The sequence below is a fragment of the Tiliqua scincoides genome, chromosome 1, assembly GCF_035046505.1.
Source record: "Tiliqua scincoides isolate rTilSci1 chromosome 1, rTilSci1.hap2, whole genome shotgun sequence".
In the NCBI taxonomy this organism is placed as follows: Eukaryota; Metazoa; Chordata; class Lepidosauria; order Squamata; family Scincidae; genus Tiliqua; species Tiliqua scincoides.
Window position 1 is genome coordinate 66,968,000 of NC_089821.1, and position 13,355 is coordinate 66,981,354.

Sequence of the window (13,355 nt, forward strand, 5' to 3'; positions counted from 1 at the left end):
CACAGGAGGGTCACAAACTTGCCGTAAAGCACGTTTGTGCCTCCGTGGATGCGAGCCGCGTCAGTGCATTTAGATGCACCGATGCGCGGAGGCAGGCAAAAGCCTCCGCGGCGGCTCCCGCACCACTGCTTGTGTCAGCGTGCTTGTGTCGACACAAGTGGCAAATGTAGGCGTGGGGCAGGGAGGAGGCAGGAGGGGGCGTTTCTGGGTGGGGGAGGGTGGGCAATGGGTGGCCCCAGGGGTGGGTGCACGGGGAGCCAGGGGCGGGGCTGGGAGCCGGCGGTTATGCCGGATCCCAACCTCCGTCCCTGGAGAGAATGGAGATGCTTCCAGCCGCTCCACTCTCCTCGGACTTGTGCCACCTCCAGAGGTGGTGCAGGTCTGAGGAGACCCATTGGGGCGTGCAGCCCTTACCCAGGGGTAAGGGGAAGAGTTTCCCCTTGCCCGTGGCTGAGCCGCTGCACCCAACCAACCTGCGTTGGATGCAGTGCAAGCCTCCTGGCTTGCCTGCTCCAGTGCAGGTTTGGATTGAGCCATAAGATGCCGAAGGCTAATAGAAGGCAGGAATAATCTGGTGGCCTACAGATAAGCCATTTGAGTTTGCAGTACTTTGGGGGTTCTTTTACCTAAATTTGCAATGGATTACATTAGCAGTTGATACCTGCCACCCTTAATAGGCAAATGAATGTTGGTTAGCATTGTGATTTACCCCATCCTAGAAAATATTCTACTTATAGTTTGAGACAGGAGATGGTAAATATCGGGGTATACCTCAGGGCCTAAGTCTTGGATCAACTCCAGTGAGCTATTTGGGACTGTATTATGGGTCTGCATGTGATTGCATTGGGACCATAGGTAGGCCACAGGAGGTTTGGCATCAGAAGATGGGTAACTGGGCACTGATCGTGGGTCCCTCTGGCCAGGCATATTCCTGAACCCCCAGTACTGGTGGCAGTAGGCAGTAGTAGCACTCAGTGTACCATCAGCAGGCAGACAGGGGAGTGCCACTTTGCCCACGGCTCCCAGCAGCTTGGTGCTGGCATTGTACTACAAAATTTGATTTAGATACAAGGAGTAGATAAGGATATAACATCAGTCCCGGTGCTTGGCCTGCAGTTATTGGCATGGAGTCTGAAGCTACTGAAACATCTAGGGCTAGATAAATTCTAGAAGCCTAACTGTCCACCCTTTCCTGGCCAGCAAAGCAGTATTGGTGATTGCAGGGTCCCTGAACTGGAGACCTCCACATCACTTAGCTCTGCATATCTCCCAGGATGACCAGATGTCATAACCACAAAGAAGGAGAAGAACCCCCGAATGTAGGACATCTAAGAAAAATGTGGGGCATATAATTAATTACATATAATTTATTAATTACAAGATGGCTATGCGATGCCTGCAGGGGCCCTCTCACAGGGAAAAGGAGGGCATTTTTTCCCAGGATATCTTGATATGGCACCATCAAGTCTAGCCTAAGAGGCAGCATGTCAAATGCTGGCCCCTCTTACTCAATGATGTGCCAACCTCTGCTCCTTCCACTCCCCAGTGTTCTAGCTCAGCACTCTCCTCCCCTTCACGTCTGCTTCTCCTCTGTAGCCCTGCTTCCTTTTCCAGTCCAGACAGTAGAAGGACAAGGAGGAGCCGTGGAGGCAAGCAAATGGGCAGAGATGGGCACCCCCCACCAATCTGCTGTCTGGTGACTGTTTCAGCTGATCTCATGGCCTTGTGGGCAGTCATTTCTCTGTGTGTCACAGACACAGAATTAATTATCATACCAAAAAACAGGAATACTAGAATTCTAATAGAGAAGAATTCTAGAATACACAAGTAAGAAATCCCTTACTTAAGTACAGGTTAGGTTCTAGGGGTCTGTACTTAAGTAAAAACATACTTAATTTGAAATGTCTGGTTCTCGCTGGCCACAGCACTATCTTCCCTGCATGAAAGCACCACTGAAGGATATACTGGCCTGTGCAAAAATGCCAGTGCAGCCTTCTGTAACTCAGATGTCCATAGCTTGGCAAGCCAATGCACTAGTGACTACCAAGCCCATGCACACAGCTCTGAGTTTAAGCAATGTTTAAAACATGCCTCTCATTCCTGGGGAAAGCCTTCATTTGGAAGGGGTGTAATGGGATGCAAATAAGTGCTACTTACCTGTGAGATACTTGGTATCACAGAAATGGCCAGGTATATGAGGATCAGCCAGGTCTTCATGATGGCAGGGAGCCTGCCAAACAAATATACTTCTGTTTAATCCCAAGAGAAAGTGACTATGTTTATTGGTTCCCAAGCCTTTCTTCTTGTAAGGTCCTCAGGCAGTTCCTCACTGGAGGAATTCTGAAGAATGCCCACTCTAGAAATGTATTTAGTCCCAAACTTAACTAATTTCCCTCCTTCTCTGGCTCCTTTGCAGATTCCACTCTCCCGTTTTTTCGCAATCTCTGATCACATGCCTTAGCAAAACATTACTTTCAGTATCTTGAGGGGAATTCCATTTCCCAGCTCCAGCTGCTTAGAAGATGTGATGAAATAAGAAAAACTCCCAAAAAGAAAAAAAGGCATAAGAAATGCTTAAATTTAAGAAAAATAAGAGACCAAGAAATTACCTTCTATGTGCTAAGTTCTTCACACCGTAGCACCAGGCTGTTGTGACATTCCTTATCTAGGGCTGCTTTCAGGGAAAGGGGAAGGAAGGGGGGGGCTTACATCCCATTGGCTGGCTGCAGGCAGTGGTCAGTTAAAAATTAAGAAGGATTGATTGCTGATTAGATGAGAATTCCCGTAAATCATGGGGGGGGGAGGGGGGAGACAATGGGCATAGGCCTGACTGGAGGAGATACTAAAACAGGAAAGAAAGATAACTTTGGCACAGCATGCCTGTCTGATGACAAGTTTTCAAACAAGTAGCCACTTCACATGTGTTGGAAGTAACTTCCATGGTTGGAAATAACTGTGTGAACCCCATGCAATGATCATGGGTTTAGTGTAGTGATCATACAACTGTGTGGTACACGTTTACCACAAGTGTGCGGTATACACGGTTTGCATATGCTTGGAAGTTGCCCATTTCCCCCACTAGGACTGCAGGCTTGCATAATGCATGGAAAGTACACCATTCCTCTGCTTTGTCAGCTGCGTTGGTTGCTAGTCTGTTTCAAGGTGCAGTTCAAGATACTAGTCTGGACCACCCCTGAGAACAACTGAGAGGGCCTTCTTGCATGTACCACCTTTCACATACTATCTTTGGCAGGGGGTGCATTTGTTGGTGACATGTGAGGCTTTCTCTGCTGTGTCAGCCTAGTTATGGAAATACTTTGCCCCAGAGGTAAGACTGACTGGCTCTATTACTTCTGCTGTTTTGGTGGTAGTTATTCTTTTTAAACTTGGGGACCTACGTTTATGCTGATGAGAAGCCTGATCCTAGGCTGCTTTACTGCCGGCACTGCAGCTCCAGCGCTGGTGGAGAGGCCTGCGCCTCCCTGTTGACATCGCAGATCAACCCCTGGCTGCCGCCACCAAGCAGGTTAGTGCCAAGCAGCATGGGGAAGGTGGCGGGAGGGCATGGGGAGGCATTTCAGGGTGGGGGGAGGGCAGAACAGGGGAGGGATGGGCCCAGGATGAGAAGCCCCATTGATCAGGCTGGGGCTTTACTTGGTGTAAAGGGATTAATGCCCCTTTCCCCCAAGAAGACCTCCAGCCTGCTTGGATCCAGCACAGAATCCAGGGGTAACCATTTGGAGTCACCGCTCCTATGCTGGTTAGGATTGGGCTGCTATTCTACTCCCTATTAGTTACATAACTGTTTTAATACTGTTTAGTGCAGTGAATTTTCTTTTCATACTATTGAATTTATTTTCACTGAGTTTTATTGTGCTCTTTTAATATGATATTGGGTTCTTCAAGTGCCTGCCTTGCAGTAGTCAAATATTTTAATTCAAATCAATAAATTGCCACTCAGGCAGGCTTCACTTGTGCTCAGTTTCCGCCTCAGGGATGAATTCTTCAAAGTATGGAGTAACAGTTGCTCAAAGTGGCCCCTGCACATCTGGAAGGTGCATTCCTCTCACCCCTAATTACAGAGAGTTACTCCTTGTAGTTCCCAGGCTCAGGAGGTGAACTTTCAAATTAATGGGTATTGTTTTCTGCCGAACTTGAAGAACTTTTTCTGGGAGATAAACACTGCACGGGGGACATGCCTTCTCCTTTCAGTTCAGCACTTTGGAATCAAACAGGAAGCTCAGGGGAGGCCCCCCCCACCTCCAAAAGAAGGTATGGCGTGAGACGACCCTTGGCCAACTAGCATTGTGTCCGTGAGTCAGGTTGTCCCTGTTTATTGTGCAGAGCAGCAAGGGACTGAGGTGAGTGAAATCAGGGCTGATGAACCCATGAGGCACAGTAGGCACAGTACCTAGGGTTCATGATACTTTTAGAGGCCCATTAAAATGTTTTAATTTCTTTTAAAATTAAAAAAAACAAAACAAACTTTAGGGTCAAAGAAAATGTTTTAATTTTTTTCTCACATCAGGAAAAAAAAAGAAACTTTTAGGGTCCATGGAAATTTCTTACATTTTGCCTAAAACAGAAAAAGTTGAAGTATTTATAGTTGAATCAAAAATATTTTTGATATTATGGTGGCAGGGGCCACAAAGGCAAAAGTGCCTAGTGCCCGCAAAAGTCATAATGCTGGGTAGAATGCTCATAAAATGGGAGCTGTAAGGATTAGAGGTGCTGAATGCAGAGGACTGAGGACCCAATCCTATCCAATTTTCCAATGTCAGTGCAACTATGCCAGTGGGGCATGCACTGCATCTTGTGGTGGGGCAACAGTCGCAGAGGCCTCCTTAAGGTATGGGAACATTTGTTTCCTTACCTTGGGGCTGCATTGCAAAATGCTGGAAAATTTGATAGGATTAGGCCCTGAGACAGTTCTCTCTCAGCTAGGGCTCCTTTGCCTCTAAGGGGTGTGACAGGCAGTAATTCAACAGGCAGGGCTTTCTTGTTTCATCTTCAGACCAGGAAAAACTGCACCTCAAATGCAGATGTGGGCTGGGAACCAGCTGTGTTTACATACAGAATCTTCATGCTTGCAGGGCCATTCTGGCTCACCTTCTGGATCTTGCAAAGACTTCTCAAAAATGCCACCCCATTGTGTGGCATTGTGTGGCATTTCAGGAGTGCCTTAAAAAAGCAAGCATGTTTGCTATAACTAGCTTTCAATTGTTTAAAATGTGTACTGCACTGTTGTGATTAGGGCGGCTTGGTTAAATGTATCCCAAAACCCAAGGTTATCACTAGGTATGGCCTAGTGATAACACAAGAGTGCAAACCCTTGGAAAACAGGAGGGAAAGCGTCTGGTACTGGGGCACAATTCAGAGATGTAGAGATGGAGCTCAACAGCAGCCTCAGGATAGCCTGTGATTAACTTTGGCTACCGCTGGCCTGAAAAAGAAACTGGAGGGACAGAATCCATTTTGGCACACTGGCAAGCCTAGAGGAGACATTTCACCCATAATGAGACCTCTGAGATGATCAAACAGATTATAAGGCTGTATCTGGTAGTCTTTCCAGCCAGCAGTCTTTGGTGGTATTTGAACTGTAGAAAGTGACTCTTGCTAAAATCGTACAGCTTTACTTCATCCTCACTTTAATAGTTGAAATATGACAATACCAGCAAATGCCATCATGGATCTAATAATCTGGGATTGAAGGGTTCTCTTCTAGCCTTTTGTTCTACATGATTTTATGTTTGTGGTACATTTTTTCTCTCCAAAGACCATGTTGTCTGGATTTTCTGGAAGAAGAAAGTGACAGTGTGTCCTGGGGGACATTGTGTGGCAGAAGCAAAATATATTTCTATTTATCTGTGGAATAATCGATTGGAAGCAAATGTGCATTGTTACCCAAGTGCAAGTTGTATGCATTTTTCTACATGCATCTTGCTGCCTGGGACAGTAAGGGCATTTGTGTCTGGATGGTGTAAGGTTGATGTGTGGCTCTTTGCTTTCTATGGAGGCACCTGACTTGACCTTAGGGCAAATATCTTGCCAGCAAAAGAACAACATGAATATAGTTTTATACACCTTCTATTCTATGCTTCAAAAGAGCATAGAAGAGCATAGAAGAGCATGCTTTAAAAGAGCCAGCATCTTTAGAATTAAACCACCTGCCGTCCTGTGACTGAAGTCCTGAATGAGGACAGGTTGAGATGCATCTATTACAGTAGACTTTGCAAAAAAGTATCTAACGAGAACCTGTTTTGTACTGTAAAGAGATAGATTGTAAACACAGCAGACAAGAAGGAAATGGGGTGACAGAGAGGTGGGATGGTTTAACAAGAGGTCATTGTTAGTTATTTGTACGCTTTGGTATGAACTCCTTTTTCTTACCAGATCCCCTACGATGCCCTGTCAGTAAGCAGAACAGACATGTATGAGACTACTGTGGCTGTCTATAATCAGTTCCAGCACCAGGATGCTGAGGGCCTTGGGGAAAAATCCTGGACTGGGCTCCCCAAGCTACCCATGCCTATCCCCTGATGGTGCATTGTGTGCTACCATTGCCACAGATATTAAGCTTTCAGGGGTCAACCCAGCTAGATGGTCCCTCTGATGGGTTTGGACCCTTGGCCAGTGCCCCACCTGGTCAATTTCTGATGCTATCTCTATCTGTAGAGATGCAGGACTATGACCCCTCATGGTTTTATTCTCATTTTTTTCTAAACTGACAAAACATTGGTTTTTCATGTTATGAAGTATAATTTTATTCAAAAGCTCAGGTTTCCATTAATGCCAGTCTCCCCACACCCACATGCACACACACACGAAGCAAACTCCCTTTTCTTCCTGAACATAATGGTGAAACTTAATGAGTACCAGCGCTTTTAAAATTTCAGAAGAGTTTTTGTGTTCTCAGAATGCTGTGTGAAAAGGTGGGGGCAGTGCTTAAATTCTAAAAAGAAGGCATTCATGCCCTGGTCCCTCTCTTTTTAGAAGTGAAGATTTGCTATGCTGGTTCTCAGCTATTGTCCTGTGGCAACAGTTTTTCAGTGTTGTCAGCTTGTTTTGCATACCTCCATGTCTTTTTAGGTTGCAGCTGCCATGTGGGAAGCTCTTCAAAAAACTTCTGGATTACAATGCGCTTGCACGAGTGCGGTGGTATAGTGCTGCATTTGGATGGGCAGACACTGCATTATAACCTGCAGTAATAGTAAAGATAGCCACATCCCAGTGCATAGTTATATGCAACAAAATATCAACTGAAAATTTTTTCATTCATGTGCATTCTTCTTTAAAACTGCAATTCTACAGTTTACCTGGGAGTAAGTTCTATTGAATGCTGAGGGAATTCACTTTTGAATGAATCATTAGTTTGAATTTTTTTTCCTGCAAACCACTTTGTTCTATTGATTTGAAAAGTAGCATTGAACTATTCTTAATAAGATCAATAATTTCATCCTCCTCCCCCAACAAGCAGAGAAATGGGAGAATCAAACTGGTATTTCTTGGTGCCCCTTATTCAAAGAAATGAAGTAAATAATCCCCTACTCTCTGGGGGGCATGTCCCCCATGTCATCTTAGACAGTGGGGACACCTCATTGATAAATTAAAGATCAACAAGTCACCAGGAAACAGAGAGTGGGTGTCAATGGGCAATTTTCACAATGGAGAGAGGTGAAAAGCAGTGTGCCCCAAGGATCTGTCCGTCAGCCAGTGCCCAACTCCTCCTGTGGCATTTATGGCCGTAGGCTGGGGAGACTGTAATGACACCATAGGTATGGGAAATGTCTTCAGGATGCTGGTGGTTTAGCTATCCTTTCTAGGAACTCTGGGAACTGTATTTCTAGGAGGGACAGGCCCCTCCCACTTGTATTTACTTACCAAGGACTACATTTTGCTGAACTTACTCGAGGTTAATTCTTAGGAAACATGTTTAGGATTGGATTGCATCTCACTAAAAAAGACCACTCTTCACACCCTTGCAAAGCTACAATTTTGTTGTTAGAAGCCATGCTATTTAAGGATATTGGTCTTACTTGGAAGGACAGTGAGTAAACTGTCCCCCACTAAACTCAGTGACATGTACTTCTGTATAAATATGCAACACTGCTAAACAGTTTAAAACAAAGTTAGGTTACAATGTAGCAGCCTTGAGGAACAACCCTTAACATGTTCCCCACTGTTCTGTATGCATTTGATATGTAGGTAGCAACAAGGACAAGACACAATGGCAAGAACAGCTCAACCAAGGACTGTGGTGGTAGTGGTGGGAGGGAAGGGATGAGTTAGGTATCCCTCAAACTGCTTCACAGCCAGCTTTTGGAGGCTTTTGGGAAAAACATAGACACAACTTCATACACTTATCCAGAAAGATGCTACAATAAAGTGTTCTGCTCAGTTCATTGTCATTGAGGAATAGCTACTTCTGCACAGGCTGGGTGACTTGTGGGTGCCTAAGTCTAAAGTCATGCAGGATCCACACAAATGCATTAAGTGTCTATCTGGGGAGACTAGCACAGCCACACGTCCTTTCTCTATTGACTCACAGCATCTGACTTCAGAGCATACGCACACTGCTTTCACTTAAGAAGGAATGGTGTCAACTTCACAAGGGCTGGAAACTTTCTTTGAAAGAGCTGCTCATGTTTAATTTCCTAGAAGGAAACTGAAGAAATGAAAACCAAGAATATGCATCGGAGAAAGATGAATTTCCTTCACCACCTTCTCATACTCACATTCTGACCAAGGCCCCCAAACGGAGAGCATGTGGCTCCTCCCTCCTCTTGTAGAATGATTAAAATTGTGTTTTTAAGTGTCGCAATCTGCCGTGAGGACCTGATGGTCAAAAAATGGGACATATTTTCAATAACTAACTAACAACATGTTCGATGTTAATGAGTGGTCCAAGGGCCCCAGTCTCATCCAATTTTCTAGCACTGATGCAGCCATGCCAACAGGGTTCACATTCTGTGATGGTGGGGGGCAGTCACAGAGACCTCCTCAAGGTAAAGGAACATTTTTGCCCTTACCTTGGGGTTGCATTGCAACTGTATCAGTGCTGGAACATTGGACAGGATTGGGCCTGAATCCTATGCATGTCTACTTGCAAGTATATCCCATTAGAGGCAATAGGGCTTATTTCCTGATAAGTAAGTTACTTAGAAGTAAGTCCCATTATAGGCAATGGGACTTGCTTCCTGTAAGTAAGTTATTTAGAAGTAAGTCCCAGTATAGGCAATGGGGCTTACTTCAAAGTAAGTAAGTTATTTAGGAGAAAGTCTCATTATAGGCAATGGGGCTTACTTCCAGGTAAGTAAGTTACTTAAAAGTAAATCCCATTGTAGGCAATGGGGCTTACTTCCCAGTAAGTAAGTTACTTGGAAGTAAGTCCCGTTATAGGCAATGGGGCTTACTTCCAGGTAAGTGTGGATAGGATTGCAGCCAAGGCACCTCACTGCCCTTTCCAGGCTTATGGGTTTGGGATGTAGGAATTCCGGTAGTAGGGGTACCAGGGGTATCTAGCTATCTATAGGTAACTATCCAGGGGTAGTTAACACAGAGTACAGCTCTGATGTTAATGGCTATAGTACATAAGAGCTTTCACAACTGTGCGGAACCTCTTCTAGCCCAGGTTTAGTTATTCAGGCTTTAGGCAGCAGAACTGGCAAGAGGTGCAAAGGCCCCCTGGCTTCGGGCTGTGGGGAGATCCAGCCCCCCCTTTCCCTCCCAGGAGCCTCTCTCTGGAGCCCGGGACAGAGAACGGAGGCTGCTCCCGCTCCCTCCTGGCCTCTGCGGGGCTGCGTGCACCGCGGCCAGCGACACGCGGGGGCGTGGCCTGGAGAGCCACTGCGCTGGGCTGGGTTCTGCGCCGCCGGCTCCGGGCCAGGCTGCCCAGGAAGATGGCGACGGCGAGCAGGCGAGTGGCGAGGGTAAGTGGGGGGTGAGCGAGCCTTGGATCCGGAGGAGTGGGGGGAGTGCGGGGAGAGGAGCGTGCCGGGGGCGGGCAGGCAGGAGGATGCGGTTGAGGAAGGAGTTGCAGGCAGAGGATGCAGCTCCTAGAGGGCGGGCGCCTTGCTTGGCCCAGGAACCATCCCCGATCATAGCCTCGTGTGGCCACCTTTCTGCCTGGCAGGGCTCCTGTGCCTTGAGCAGCGAAGTGACAGGAGATGCATTTCTCGCAGGGCATCTGGAATGCCACGTTTCACCTGTGGCTTGCCAGGCACTGGTCAGGATAGAGGGACCCCCAGAAAAAAAAAGGGGGTCGCACCATCAGCTCTGTCCCAGGGATGAAGAGAGTGTCCTGTATTCAGTCCAGTGTGGCTTACTCCCAGGAAAGTGTGTACAGGATTGCAGCCAAAGCGTGTCCCTTCATCTCCCCAATAGGTGATCCACCACAAAACCAAGCCCCATTAGAGAGAATCTTTAATGAATGGGAGGGGTGGGCTGTGGATTCCGCATTCCTAGGTGCATCTTCTGTGGTTAATTTTTGTGGCAGTTGCAGCTCTGATTTCTGAATTGTTTAGCCCCCGTGGCATTGACAAGCATCCTTCACCAACCATGTTTAAACCATTTCTGCCCAACGTTGCATATACGCAACAGGGATCAAATGTGTACACATGTAGCCTGGGCAAAAATGGGTTAATTTGATAATCATCTGCTGCTTTGGAGAAGAAATTCAGAAAGCTCCAGTTAGTACATGAGATGCTGGCTTTAATTCTAGACCTGTGTGACACTGTGTGAAGGGAAAAGGTTGGAATGAGAAAAGGCTGCCAGCCAGCAGATTAGCCCCAGTTACAGAAAAACAGCTCTCTGATACTTTCACTTTCTATTATGCTTAGCTTGGAGGCTTGTGGAGGAGAAAAGGAAAGCAAGACTCAGAGAGGTTGTAGAGACAGGACTGAATTAAGAGAGGCCTCATTCCTTTTGGAATACTTTTCAGAAGTCAGTGACCTCCTAATTCTCTTGATTAGGAGACGTTTAATGTGTTTTCCATAAATCAGCAGGGACCTGGCTTGAGTAAGGGAGTAACAGAAATCATAAACTATAGAGCAGGGCCTCACAGAGTATCTGATCAGAACTATTTTTTATTCATTTCTGCTGTGTAACCTGCTTTGTGAACTCTTGTTGAAAAGCAGTACAGGTATATATTTTTAGCAAGCATAATAATCTAACTGATTTTCATGAAGTGCACAACACAGTATTCAAACACAGATACTGCAAAAAACATTTTGGACAAGTGACCCAAGTAACAATTTGGATGTTCTCTAACTGTGAAAAACATTCATTGTAAGAGAAGCTCAGTGAGTGTGTTGGGAAGCCCCACGACCACAGTGTTCTTTAGCACCCACACACCCCTTGCAGTGTTTTATGCATAGACAAATGCTAAACTGGGAAGAGATCTTCCCTGGGCACCCAGCATCCTCACAGGGCTCCAGTCACCTTGACATGTGGAGGTGAAGAGACAGGCCTAACTTCTATTGACTTTTCTTCCCTTGTGTGACTGGGCCGCGTTGAGAGAAGATGAAACTGGAAGTGTTTGTTGGACATTCCATTCAGGCATTGTGACCTTCCTACCAAGAGACAGGGCTCAACAAAGTTACAAAGACAAAAATAACCCCTGCCCAGAGAGAAGCATCCTTTAGACTCGTTGGATGGATGACCCTGCACTGGTGGAAATCTGTTTTGCAAAACAGCTGTCGCTATTGGGCTGGGAGATATCTCATGCCTTTTGTCATTTTTTAGGAGTTGGACGAGATAAGGAGGTCTGAGTTCCGCTGCTTCCGTAATATTGAAGTGGACAAGACCAATGTCCTCCTTTGGAAAGGACTTTTAGTGCCGGTGAGTCTTGGGAAGCTGTGGATATAGGAGAGCTGGAATAGGTTCAGAGGTGATATATGGCCAGTGGTGTGTCAGGCATCACATTGGGTAGAGTGAGGCTGTTGCCTCATGCTACATCTTTAGAGCCTTATTAAAGAGCAGCACTGTGTGTTTTTACTACTGTGGCTCTTGCCCCTTCCTTTGTCCAGGATGAGCCTCCATATAATAAAGGTGCCTTTCGGATTGAGATCAGCTTTCCATGCGAGTATCCCTTGAAGCCCCCTAAGGTCAGATTCAAGACTGAGATCTACCACCCCAATGTGGATGAAGAGGGCCATGTGTGCTTGCCAATCATCAGTGATGAGAACTGGAATCCAACCACCAGGATAAACCATGGTATGAGGAGGAGGAACATGCCTAACAGGGGAGGGGGAGAGCCATGTCAGCTTATGGCTTTCCTGCTAGCTCTGATGATTTTGAAGATATTGGATGGTTTATGTTTCTGACTTTCTTGACCCTCTTTCACAGTGATCCAGGCACTGATAATGCTGGTGAATAAGCCTGAGCCAGCCTATCCGCTGCGTGCCGCTTTGGCTGAGGAGTTTGACAAGGACAAGAAACGTTTCCTGTCTAAGGCTGAAGATCACACCTGCATGTTCAGTGAGAAGCGGCCATGCGAGTGACTCCCCCCCCCCATTCCAACCAGTGTATAATAATAATAATAATAATAATAATATAATATAGGAATTTATATACCGCCTTTCATGGTCTTCAGATTTCTCCTCAGACTTTATTTCAAGGCGGTTTACACAGGCAGGCTACACTAAATCCCTATAGGGATTTTTTACAAGTGACAAAGGTTCTGTCTTTCAAGAACTACAACATTTCAGATGGATCCTTTTATGATCTGGTATCACATTCTGGCCTCCAGTTTCCTCCCACGCAAGCTGACAATCCTTCATATCTCACTTGAAGGGCGGCCAAAGAGCAGATGGAAAAACTTGGCTCGGCTTGTCAGCTGCTTCAAGGTCTTGCCATGGCCTCGAACTGGCGACCTTCATCTGTTATCTTCAGGCAAACGGAGGCTCTACCCTCTAGACCAGACCTTCTGCCCTGTATGCTCAACTGGCGTATCTGCCGGTGCCCCTAGCTGTCTGGGGAGCTTTGGGAATATGCATAACTTTGGGTTTATGCACAATCCCAGTGGATTAGTAGATGAATTGGACCAAGTCAGCCATTCCTGCAAGTGTACATCAGCAAAGGAACATCAGCAAATGGAATCTTGGGTTTCTGAAGGCCCTTGAGGCAAACTCTGCATCAGCTGAGAAACAGGCCTGAGAGGGCCAGACTTTGGTTTGGGATGGTGATGATGTTAATGATAATAAACATTTGTATGTTTCTTTCTTTCTTTGTATGTTTCTTTCTCTCTGCAAGAAGCGTGCGTTGCCTCTGCGAAACCAAGTGCCTCGGGAACAAAGTACCAGGTGAGGCACAGCGAATTCAGCCTCTGTGCGAGTTCAGCAGCAGGGTGAGGAAGC

The 13,355-nt window shown here is 46.3% G+C and overlaps 2 protein-coding genes across 2 annotated transcripts in view; one reads left to right on the top strand and one right to left on the bottom strand.

The window, feature by feature from the left end:
- The window catches only part of SERPING1 (serpin family G member 1), a 34,767-nt gene extending 32,077 nt beyond the window's left edge, over positions 1–2,690 (bottom strand). The window contains exons 1-2 of the mRNA XM_066633196.1: positions 2,610–2,690; positions 2,158–2,230 (exon numbers count right to left, since the gene is read on the bottom strand). Of these exons, the coding sequence (XP_066489293.1) occupies positions 2,158–2,217 (60 nt within the window). The 5' untranslated portion in view covers positions 2,218–2,230; positions 2,610–2,690. The remainder of the gene's footprint in view (positions 1–2,157; positions 2,231–2,609) is intronic.
- A 7,070-nt stretch (positions 2,691–9,760) lies between these two features.
- On the top strand, positions 9,761–13,147 carry UBE2L6 (ubiquitin conjugating enzyme E2 L6). The gene is made up of 4 exons (XM_066635046.1): positions 9,761–9,929; positions 11,743–11,838; positions 12,027–12,213; positions 12,346–13,147. Exons 1-4 carry the CDS (start codon positions 9,900–9,902, stop codon positions 12,498–12,500), a joined length of 468 nt encoding a protein of 155 aa, XP_066491143.1. The 5' UTR covers positions 9,761–9,899; the 3' UTR covers positions 12,501–13,147.
- Positions 13,148–13,355: the final 208 nt, after the last annotated feature.

What these genes read in the sequence shown, in the direction of transcription:
- UBE2L6 (XM_066635046.1), top strand. Translation starts at nt 9,900, where the DNA reads ATGGCGACGGCGAGCAGGCGAGTGGCGAGG. An exon ending in GGAAAGGACTTTTAGTGCCG is followed by an intron (nt 11,839 to 12,026) that starts GTGAGTCTTGGG and finishes TCCTTTGTCCAG; the next exon opens with GATGAGCCTCCATATAATAA. An exon ending in AACCACCAGGATAAACCATG is followed by an intron (nt 12,214 to 12,345) that starts GTATGAGGAGGA and finishes CCTCTTTCACAG; the next exon opens with TGATCCAGGCACTGATAATG.